Raw genomic sequence first — 12033 nt, forward strand, 5'->3', positions numbered from 1 at the left:
TAATCAGGCAACCATCTACATTGCTAGTAATCCGGTCTTTCCATGAGAGGACCAAACATATTGAAGTGGATTGTCACTTTGTTCGCAGTGCCATTTTGAAGAAGTTGATCGAGACACCATTTGTTTCTTCATCTGATTAGCTAGCTAATGTGTTTACCAAGTCACTATTTGCTCCTAGTTTTCGTTCTTGTTGTAACAAGCTGAGCATGGGTGATATATATGCTCCAGCTTGAGGGGGAGTGTTGAAGTATTAGCGTCAGGAACTAGGGGCAGTTTAGTCTTTCTTTTTCTTTTTCTATTAGCTCTTGAGGTCTATGTAATGTCGAGTGGTTGTAGGGGCAGTATTGTCCTATCCTCTTATTATGTTTTATTATTAATAGAGAGGGACAGACCTTGTTCTAGCCATAGGTTCTCTCCCACCTTTGGAGCTTACGTGGTTCTCTTCTCTTCTTTTCTTTCTTCTTTCTCTGTTTCTTCTATTCTGATTATAAGATTCTGATGTTCTAACAATGTATAACCAGACAAGTGCGTTAAATTGAAATTGTTATAAAAGATGATGTTTCTCACATGTTGTAATCGTCTATAGCCATGAAGAGTATTGGATGATGCAAAGGATGATTTTATAGCACTCCTTGATTCGTTTTTGAGTCCAAAAGTGTGAAAAACCTAGATTCATGCAAGATTTTAGTCTCTTGGTTGAGAGTTTTCCTTCAATTTTCTGTTAGAATAAGAGTTGTATCGAGTCTGTGAGTGAAAATGGCTTTTTTATGGGATGTGTCGGTATATATCGATATGTATCGGTATATATCAGTATGTATCAAGGCGTATCGACCGATACATATTGATACATATCGATACGTATTAAATCACCCACAGAATCCTTTACTGGATGTATCGATATGTATTGGTCGTATCGTATTGTATCGGCCCGTATCGGTCGATACATTTCGATACAATCCAAGACAGTTAATTTTAAAAAAAAAAGGAGACGTATCGGTATGTATCATACCGATACCGATACAATACGTAGCGATACTTTAAACCATGGATTTAACATATACAATTTTTGAAAATTGTGCCTCACATCATTCAGGCACACACCTTGCCTTGCAACTTGTGCATTTCAAGTTAAAAACTCTGATTGGTTGTATATATCTGATAGGAAGTGATTAAGAAAGTAGATCTTTTATTCTAACTGAGGAAACGACGAGCAGAAATTTGTCAGAAATAAACTATTCTCATAACTCAACAATATAAACTAAAATAGTTAATTTTTGTTTTTATCATATGAAAGGGACAATGAGCTTGTTTGAAGCACCTTGTCATTGTAGTTTTTACTAATTGAAGCAGCCTATGTTGATAATTTTAATAATTTAGAATGTTATTGTCCCTCCCTCCTTCATTCTGAAGAATCATTGTATGCATGCTGGTTGATGCCTTGCAAGTGAGAATGTGATTCTATTTCTATAGATGCATATGCATTTCAGGATTCTATACAAACAGTTACTTGATTGTGCATATTGATTGCTATATCCACAGGGGCACAGCCATCTACCAATATGGCGATTATACATTTTGTATGCAATCCAGTTCCGCTTGTATGGCAAACTAGGTTACTATTTATTTAGACCATGGTTGTCAAGGCATCGCCTAGGTGTCCAGGTGCCTTCTTGGGTCCAAGGTGATAGCACCCCTTGCTTGATGCAAGAAAGGCGACCGCCTTGGACACCTAGGTATCGCCTTGTGACAGCATGCCTTATACTATACCAGTTTTTTTAACACTTAACGAGTTTATGTCGATTTATGTTTATTGCGAGCCTTGGTACAATGTTTAAGTTGCGATATTGCAACCTGTTGGTTGCTGGTTCGAAACTTGGAAACAGCCTCTTCTGCTAAGCAGGTGGTAAGGCTGCGTACATTTGCCCATCCCAGAACCTGCAGTAGCGGGAGCCTTGTGCACTGAACGCTCTATGTTTATATTATATCCTATGTTTTGTTTATTATATGTTGGTTTTCTCATATTTGGTCACTACTAGCATAATTATATCAAGTTGCATTGATATGGCTTCTGTGTTGCATATAAGCATAATAATATAAAATTATTAATGCTATATTACATAGACTACTGCCAAGGTGGGCGCCTTGTCACCTAGGTGCCCCTTCAATGCCTTGGGTCGCCTAGTAGCCTTGACAACTATGGGTCTTTAGGCAAAAACTCAAATCAATTTAACTAAGCCTCTTCCCAACTAAATAGATCGGCCACATGGGTTGATCCAATCATACACCATTCAACTATGTTTATAGCCATGTTTGTTGTCAACCGAAAAGCAATGATATTTGGTTAGGCATGTAGTTATTAATATGAGTAGATCCAATCATACAAGTGCCTGCTGGCCTGCCAAAGCAGGGGTAATCAAAACAATATGGCTGAAAGTAGATCTTTCATTTTGAGCGTTATTTCATTAATACTATAAACAAACTCATTTTTATTATTTTTGGTAAACATTTTTTAATTATTATTTCACCCCATATTGTCACTTCAAGAGATTCAAGGATGAGAGCCAGTTGGCCATAACAAGAGGTAGAAAATTCTGCATTCAAAATCAGCGGACACTGTCATAATCGCCCGGTTAAGTCGGACAGCGGTGACTCACCTTCTCTCCCGAGAGGGACTGCTCCCATCTCTGGAATATGATCGGCACGCCATATTACCAGTTAGGGCAGGTCAAAGGTGATCCTCCAATCTGGGGAGAATCGAGAGGATTTCATTCTCCAGGTCTGTGTGTTGCACTTGAAAAGCCAGAGTCATTTCCCATGCCTGGGATCAAATCTCAGTTTATGTACCCAAAAGGGAAAAAATCAGATTTCATTCAAATAATGTGTTTCATTTACCCCACACAATCTTTCCAATTTTCCGTCCATATATATTTGGAAAAGGAAAAATCCTGACCTAGTATACAAAGCAAGAAATTTCTAAAACATTAATCAACTAACATTCTATTTCAAGAAATTCTGGAGTCCAAGTTAGTTTCTGAAAGTTCCTGATCAAACTAAAGACAGAGGAAGGATTGTAAATAACAATGAAGTTGCAATTGAAAGAGGAATCCTACTAGGAATCAAATCAAATGTGAGATTATTTTCCAGATAGTACTAACCAGTTGAGATATGTCTATAACCTAACAGAGGGGCTATAATATATGCTCAGAGGCTGACCCACAGTTTATCCAAAGAATCCCGTTTTATAGACCTAACAGAGAGGTGCACTCCAAAGCCTAGTCTGTGGTCCAAAACAAGGAACATTGTGTGGCTTGATTAAAGGCTCAAAATCCAGGCCGAGTCAGCAGTCAATGAGGGTGTAATATGCTGATTTACATTTTCACAGCAATATAACGATGGTTGAGTTTCAGGCTTTATTTCTGCATCATAACATAGTGCAAGTGGGTTTCTGTCTCTTTTTTTTCCCCTTTTTTTTGCTCCATAATTGAATTCTGTTATATAATCTTGATGATGGCATTGGTAAGATGTTTGTTTGTCTTGTTACATTTGGCAGTTCCCATCAAGAAATTCTTATTTGAGGTTCCCTCTATATTCTCGTTCATCTTTCTGTCAACTGTAACCATCATCACAAGTACTATTAGTCGCACAATTTTCAGTAATACCATATTGTTGCATTCGTCCTCACTGAACTGTTGCCACCAAAATAGCATTTCTTGTTCTTATGCTTATGTTGCACTTAATCTTCTTTCTTTTAATTGCTGCAGCAATGGATCGATCTTGCTCGGTTAACGGGAATACAGACAAGAAAAATTGAAGCGCCATCCTACCAATCTTCAGATGCTTCTAATCGATCTGCCTTAAGTTGCAATGCCATTAAAGATGCCAATATAGATGAAATCCAGAATCAATCAGGAGATAATCCTTCCTAGTGGTCATGCTGTAGACTTTTTACACCATTTTCTTTGGACAGGTGCAGGAATAATTTGTAAGCAAGGGATCTTAACTCCCAATTCTAATATATATGGCCATTTCCTGCATTTTGTTTAATATGGCTCTTGAAATTTTGCAAGTTTATTGAGCAAATTAATGGATTCTTCTCGGATGCATAAAAAAAATGGATTCTTCATGGCTTCTTATGAAATAACCTGCAGCTTCTGAACTCTAGTGATCATTGAGATAATGGGGGCAGTTGAGAAGGATACAACTACCAATTATCTGTTATAGATTGTACAATTTTTGGTTAAATAAATGTATTTTTTTCCATTCTCCCGATGTCTGGTGTTGAGATATGCAGTACATTAATTTCTTTTCATCTTTACTGGAACCAATTGGTATTTGTAGCCTCAGACATTTTCCGGACTTTCAAGTGCATAGAGATCCTTTGGTTATTTTAACTGCTGTAATGACCAAAAAGCTATGACTATCTCTTGTTTGATGATAGCACGAGGATAGATACTATTCCATATTCAAGGCAAAGCTACGTCGGTTCTAGAATCTTTTATTAGTTTCTTCTGATGTCAGTTCACATAAATTTAGATCATAACTAAGTAATTCTTACATCAGACCCCTACACCCTTTAAAGCATGATGGCTAGAAACTTGTGGTTGTGATAGGCAGATAGTGGAATTGTGGATTATAGACACAAAGAAGACCATAGGTTTAGAAAGAAAACCAGGGATTTAGGGGTCTGGGTCTGAGCCGTCTCATCTGGCCTGATTGACAAGATGACCCCAATTGAGAATTCTCTTTTTTCCTTCCTTTTTTTTTTTTTTTTTTTGGGGATGAGAGGGAGGGAATGTGGAAGAGTAATGAATTTATATGGATTTTTTTTATCAGAACAATCAATGCAAATGCCTCTCTGAGTAGCTTGGGATGTAGTAGGATGAGGACACTTTGAAGTATTAATTGTAGATGATGCATTCATGTCACATGTCTTGCTAGCATTGTATTTGATAAAAAAAAAATTTGTGCGAAAGTAGTCCATACAACACAAATATGCACCTGAATAGCATACATTGTTAATAAAATCATGGCTAAACAATTATATACAATCTCTTAAGTTGTAGAAATGAGACTGGGACACATGAAATGTAATGTCAAGGACCAGCTTCATTCTACTTTTCATCCATCCTATCAAATAGCCGCTGTTTGACAGTCTGTAATGCTAGTTCCAGGTTCTTCAGCTGCACCATGAGTTCCTCAGTTTCTGAGTTTATTATATGGAAAATGCAGAGCCCAGAATATTAAAAAAGGTGATGAGAGGGGAGGGGGACTCATACCTCTTGTTGAGCCAACTTATTATGGATGAATAGCCCACTGTATAAATCGAAACTATCTTTCATGGTATTTTCTTTCTGCAATTCATTACCAAATATTAATGTGTTTGTCAATTGACATGCTCGATTAATTATGTTGCGTAATTGAATAGAGGTCTTACATCTCATAAACCATTATGATTTTTATCCAATTATCCAAACTGTACTCAGGTTTTGATCTATTGTTATACATTACGAAGATGAAGAGAAATTAGTAGATGTGAAATGGAGTCAATTATGGACCCATGTATATATTCCTACCAATTGAAGCAGTGTCTGGAAACCTTTGGTATCCATTGATGTAGAATTGATATCCATTTCAGACAAAATCCTGCAAGATTACAAACAAGAAAAAACTATCATTCATGCTTTCTGTAGAAGAAAATATTTCTTGTGGAGACTTGAGAATGAAGATACCTTCCAATGGTATGGGTAAGAAATTGGCTTCGAGCAGCCTGTTTATCATGTTCTTCACAAGTGATTTCCACCATTCTACAACCCTGAATCACACCATAGATAACTAAGCTGTGAACCTCATTGAAACCCTTATTAATGCTTCTACCAGACATTCTAAAATAATTGTATTGTGAATTATGTATATATGTACAGGAAAACAACCAAACCCTAAACCTTGACATCATCATCATCATCTTTGTGTTACCTCTTGTTCAAAAATCTGAAGAAAACGGGAGCAGATATCTTGATCCCTGATTCGAACCTTCTCGAATACAAACGGTAGGCCATTCCACCCTTCTCTCCCACTCTCTGGCCCAAACATCGGGTGTGTGCAGAGCAAGTCCATCGTTTCTGGCAATTCCTGAACACATGAAAGCGACATAAAAAGTTATAAGGGAAAAATCATACAGGGCAGAAGAAGGTAAATCTATGTACTGTACAGACTTGCATGAGAAGATCCTTTGGATAGGTTTTGACAGAGAGGACTTCAGCGAAGAGGGTAGGCTTCCTCTTCACGAGGTGGAAAGGTATTGATTTCACCACTTCAGAGAGTGATACGATGGATGTGCAGAGTAAGATGACGTCGTTATCAACTTCGAGGAACGTGTTTATATCTCTGAATAGGATTGAACAGTGTTATTATTCGATTACAGTTATTGATCTGAATACAAAATACGTAAAAGAATACCTGAAAAAATTAACACCCAAGTGGGAGGAAAGCTCAGAATGATCGGATCGTGAGGTTGCAGTTAGAGTGTGTCCTTGTTTCACCATGGTGCTTGCCAGGAACTGTGCAAAGGGACCAAATCCTATTATACCGATCTTTAGGGCTTCTGATGATGAAGACATGATTTTGCTTTTCCGGAGACTTTGGATAAGCAAGAGAGCTTTGCTTAGAGCCTTCGAGTCTGTGAGAGAGTGAGAGAGAGACCTTCTGTGGACACAAGTGTTGACAACGACCACACTACACTCTGGTTAGTAATCAGATCAAGCGCGCTGCATGGCGTGTTGGGTAGGATTTTTTCGCCCCCGGGAATTGATCTGGCGCATTTGAGAGGATTTTTTTTTTTTTTTTCGTCCTTATCCTCTACTTTTGCCTGTCCATCACCGTCGTGCATTCCACACACAGCAAGGCAGAAAATACCGCCTTACCTTCGCGCTCGGACAGGGATAAGGCAGTATTTCACCACCCTGCTGTACCTGGGGCACACACGATAGTACGAGCAGGCAGAAGAAGAAGAGACACGATTGGATCAGAATGGATCTCAAATTATGATGACTTAGCAATTAATGTTGCAAAAATAAATTCTTTTTCATTTGGTTATAAATTAATGTAGATAGATAATACCAAAATATGTACAAAATTAATAATATAAAATCAAATTTAAGTCAAATTACAAAAGAACACTCATTTTTAATGTGGAAAACTCTTCTAAGATGAAAGGAAAAATCATGAGAGGCAGGGGTTCATGCGCAATCAACATGGAAAAGGAACCATTCTTTCAAATGGGGGGTTGGTCATTTCGACCCCTATTGTCTTCATACTATATTCTGTGTATTGCCTTTCAACATAATGAGTTTACAATTATCTCTTGTCAAACTAGAGGCTACAAAGTACAAAGCAAGGAGACATAATCCACTTTTGCATAACAACAAACTCATCAAAATAAAGGTGGATTCACAAGAATTAGTACTCTAGCCTTAATATCGATGTGATAAAATATATGACAGCTTACATCAACGTTCCCTTCTACCTTGAAAAAAATAATATAATACTACATGTAACCGCATACAAGAAACACAAGAGAAAGCACCTTTTTCCCCTCTCTCTCTCTCTCCATTCACTATTCACGTCCACACACACAGGAGAAAGAATCTTCTCTCATGGCGTGGAAAAATTAAAAAGAAAGAAAGGTTTCACTAATCCTAACCCTCTCTTTCCCAACCAAAAAGGAAGAAGAGCGGATAAAAACCCTAAATGCCCCCTTGTGTCTATAGGAATTTTTATCACCTACGGTTCCCTTGCCCGGTACGTTCCCTAGTGCCTCTAATAAAAGGGGGTGGATCCCATTCGGGCAGTGTGTTCGGTCAGGAGGTGGAATGGTCATTTCAGCCCTCCTATGAGAGGAACCGCACAATCGTGCCTTTCAGCAAACCTCAGGGGATAAAGGTCCGTGTCTACAGATGTCGACACGGGGTCTTGAATGTCAGAAGCCCTCATTTTCAACACTGAACTATTTTTTTCTTGTGCACTCTCGTGTAGCTCGACTTGGATTCGGACTAGGACCAATTGGGCTCAACCCTATTAAATTTGTTAAATTCATTTGAAATGCTTAGAAAACGAAAGGCATTTACCAATTTTAACTCAGTAAACCCCTAATAGCCTAGAGATCTGTGCCATACAGTCCAACGGCTGGCAGCACCCTGGGTGTTTCCTGCTCCCCGAAGACGATCTTGATCCATTCACATAAGTCTCTTGAGCCATAAATTAGACTTCCCCCACTACTCTAAACAAGAATTCTTTTTTTTTTTTTCTTTGTAATTTCATTCTCCTTGTCTCCCTCTCCCCTCCTTCACAGGCTCCAGCTACCCCACTCCCCTACCCCTAGCACCCTCACCCCACCCTTGCAGCTTCCCCTTCCCAACTCGCATGGATTATTACCATTCTAAGCCTAATGTGTCTAGCCAGTCTGGTGCCCTAATCATCAGCAAATGGTGCACTTAAAAGTATTACAAGGAGACTCCTCAGGGGTCACGGACAGATCCACCTTGAGAAAGTGAACATTCTATTCCTATCACTTCATGGACGGATCATTGTGGACCCAACCAAGATCTGGACTTTATTTAGAGGGAGTATCGTTGAGGTCTCTCATTCTCATATTTAATGACCTCTAAACAATTCAGACATTCAATACAGCCCCATGTTTTCTTCCGTAAGGCGTGAGCCCATTGGTTGTTGTTTTTATTGCCCGTGTGTGTGAGAGAGAGAGGCTCGGGAGTTTTTTTTTTTTGTCATCCGCTAGGAGATGATAAATTATGATGATTTGAAATTTTTCAGAACACATTTTTTATATAAAGGGAGGTTCTTCATTCCCCAGCAGTGTTCCAAGTCCTTGGGATTTAAATGGGCAAAAAACAAGTTTTGAAAATAATTGTAAAATGGTTTTGCCACATAGGTAAGGCCTGGTCCAAACCAAAAAACCTGCTCTAGACCATAATTAGTTAAAACGGGAATGACAAAAAACATTGTTCAGGACGATGCGTTTAAAACGGCTTGAAAATTAAATGGAATGGTAAAAAGCGGTCAAACATTTTGAAATCAACAAAAAAAAAATTTGAAAATGGACAATACGCATTTTAAACATTTAGATTTTGTAAGTATTGTATCAAGACAACAGCAATATATACTACATATGGACTTATTTGGTCCTATCACTACTACCGGTCTAACTAGAAAACATTATACTTTTGATATAGTGGATGACTATTCTTGTTTTTGTTTTTGATATAGTGGATGACTATTCACGCTATACTTGGACATTATTTTTAAAACATAATAACGATGTTTTTGATGAATTTGTATCTCTTTGCAAAATATTACAAAATTCAAAGGAATATCTTATAACAACTATAAGAAGTGACCATGGAAGAGAATTTGACAACCTCAATCAATCTGGACACTTCTGTAATGAACAAGGCATAACACACAATTTTTCTGCTCCTAGGACACCTCAATCCAAAGGAGTTGTCGAAAAGAAGAACAGATCAATATAAGAAATTGCTAGAACAATATTCAATGAATATTCACTACCTAAGTATCTTTGGGCTGAAACATTTAATACAACACGTTATGTCTAAACCGTGTCATAATTAGAAATATCTTATCTAAGACACCATATGAATTATACCTTGGGAAGAACCCAAGGTATGCTAAACCAGAACCGCAGATTGCCAATTCATCGACAGTCATTGTGCTGACCACCTCTCTCACCCCTCTAGAGGGGTGGGTGGTTTTTTGTCACCATCTTTCCATTACCCTTGTCAAAGGGAGAAGAGCGATAAGTAGTCATTGGGGAAGAAGGATTAGAGTTGCTCGAGGGAGGATTCGGGAAGTTCAAGAAACCAAGGAGACTCGAAAAAGAAGAAAGTAAATATCGAGGAAAGTACACTTAATGATTGTGATAGAAAGAAATTAAAGAAGAAAATGCACACACAAAAAACTGCTAGTACACTCGACCTGAAGAAAAATATGATGGTGGCAAATCTCAGACTATGTCCTCTACAATTCACAAAGCAAAAGGGGTAATCGTGTTATAAGCCCTTAAGGTATAAAACCGTTTTAAGGTTGCGACCTGAAAGGTTTATACATCTTCAAATAGAAGCACGACATGTGGCAATACCAAGAAAGAGTTTTTGAGAAAAACCTTTGATATCCTAAGGAAATCTACTATTCTCGGGCTGCAATACGACATTTGGCAATATTTGAAGGCGCTTCGAGAATACATGTAACAACGATCGACTGTTCTAAGAGAAACCCATTAAAAACCACCTTTTAAGAGAAAAGATTTAAAGGGACTGTTATGACATCCCGATATACTTCAAATGCTTCCGACTCCTAGGACATGTACTGCTCGAGAGAAAGATCAACCAAGTTGTAGCCTGTTGACAGACCATAGGGCCTAGTCCGTGCTCGACATCCAACTGAGCCTGACCAACTGAACAAGACGATCAGATTGATCTAACAGCTTGCTTGATTTACTCCCTCAATCCTATTCAGGCCTAAGGGAGTGGGGGGGTCCTGATACGCATAAATCTCACTTACCAATAAGTATGTGACACATGGCCAGGGTAACCCCCAAATCGCAAGATATGTTAAGTTGTCCTATTTTATCAGGACTCTCCTTCAACCTTCCCAAGATCTCGAGCCATATCAAGTCTTTCCTTTTATTATGACTTTTCTTATTGAGATCTTCCCATCAGAAGACAAATTCCACTGTAAGATGATTCAAGGAAACCTTCCATACATGGATTTACCATCTTAATCCACATTCTATTCGAGTTTCCCGCAAGGATTCAACTTCCTTTGGGAGACACATACCTTAACTGAACTCGCATCATAGCCACTCTAAGCTATAAATACATAGGTAATCACACAAGTATGGATCCAATTCACTACTTTGAAGCTTTCCGCATTATTGCTCTACAAGTTGTTGGGTAATTGTATTACAATTTCTTATAAATAATTGAAATAACACAAATTACAATACAATAGCTTAAGCAGTAGAAACTAAGCTGTTGTTATTTGACCTTTGGCTGAAATGAGAAGAACAAATCTTGAATTCGATGTTGAGGCACACCCGAAACAATTTGAACAAATTACAAACAGAATTGAGGTTGAGTCACACTTGTGGTGCTGCCTTTAAGGTAATTGATGCCCCTACTGCCAAGGATTGTTTGCACCACTACCTCCAAGATAAAACAACTTCCAACTAAAAAATAAAACAGTTATTCTAGTCCCTTGTAGGAGCCAAAAGCTTCAGCGCAGCAAACCTCTAACCTTACACAGACTTAGAAGAAAAGAGGAGAATGAAAAATAAGCCTCATATGATTACAATATGTAGGCATAGATGTATATCAAAGATGTGTGTTTTGTAATGTATTTAGTTGGGTTTATATAGACCCAAAATCAGCCCTTACACACCCTTGAAATCTCCAAAAGTAACCACCAACTAATGGCCAATTGAATTAGAGAATAAAAACTTATGGACAGAAATTAATTTCTAATTCATAGCCATTCCCCATTAAAGACCATGAAAGGCCTTAAAACCTAGAAATAACATAATCTCTGGCCATGAATTGAGAATTAATTTCATTAATAGAATTAATCCTAATCAATATTCTTGACCCACATTCTCACTCATAATAGTGACCATGAATTGACTTTAGGGTACCCATAGGATGTTATAAACCCTTTGGAATTCAACCATTACTTTGATCAAATATTACCTTAATCCCATGGATCCCACACCATAATAAAACAATCAAAACATTTTTTAAACTTAAAAAATAAATGACCTTTTAAATCTAACAATCCCCCACAAGTTTTAAAACGATATGAAAAATACATGCTATGACTGAATTAAAAATTATAAGACACATCGTTGTAAGTGTCTTCCAGACTTGAACCTACACTAGATCTAATGGACCGCGCTACAGAGTAGGGATAGAATTAAACTCCTTGAACCTTTCCTCATTGGTATAGCTG

General features: G+C 37.9%; 2 protein-coding genes across 2 annotated transcripts in view; one reads left to right on the top strand and one right to left on the bottom strand.

The window, feature by feature from the left end:
- Positions 1-4282, top strand: part of LOC122651403 (protein RETICULATA-RELATED 5, chloroplastic-like) — a 101306-nt gene extending 97024 nt beyond the window's left edge. The window contains exon 8 of the mRNA XM_043844787.1: positions 3762-4282. Coding sequence (XP_043700722.1) covers positions 3762-3926 — 165 coding nt within the window. The 3' untranslated portion in view covers positions 3927-4282. The remainder of the gene's footprint in view (positions 1-3761) is intronic.
- Positions 4283-5011: 729 nt separating this feature from the next.
- On the bottom strand, positions 5012-6650 carry LOC122652194 (arogenate dehydrogenase 2, chloroplastic-like). Its single transcript, XM_043845872.1, has 7 exons — positions 6457-6650; positions 6217-6384; positions 5974-6133; positions 5730-5812; positions 5574-5643; positions 5277-5351; positions 5012-5180 (listed from the first exon to the last, which is right to left on the bottom strand). Exons 1-7 carry the CDS (start codon positions 6615-6617, stop codon positions 5112-5114), a joined length of 786 nt encoding a protein of 261 aa, XP_043701807.1. The 5' UTR covers positions 6618-6650; the 3' UTR covers positions 5012-5111.
- Between the last annotated feature and the right edge of the window lie 5383 nt (positions 6651-12033).

Source organism: Telopea speciosissima, chromosome 2 (assembly GCF_018873765.1).
Source record: "Telopea speciosissima isolate NSW1024214 ecotype Mountain lineage chromosome 2, Tspe_v1, whole genome shotgun sequence".
NCBI lineage: Eukaryota > Viridiplantae > Streptophyta > Magnoliopsida > Proteales > Proteaceae > Telopea > Telopea speciosissima.

Excerpts from the sequence above, each read along its gene's own strand:
- LOC122652194 (XM_043845872.1), bottom strand. The coding sequence starts at position 6,617 with ATGTCTTCATCATCAGAAGCCCTAAAGATCGGTATAATAGGATTTGGT. Across the intron at positions 6,134-6,216 it reads TATCCAAAGGATCTTCTCAT|TCAGGAATTGCCAGAAACGA; the intron begins GCAAGTCTGTAC and ends GCTTTCATGTGT. Across the intron at positions 5,813-5,973 it reads TTCAGATTTTTGAACAAGAG|GGTTGTAGAATGGTGGAAAT; the intron begins GTAACACAAAGA and ends GGTGTGATTCAG.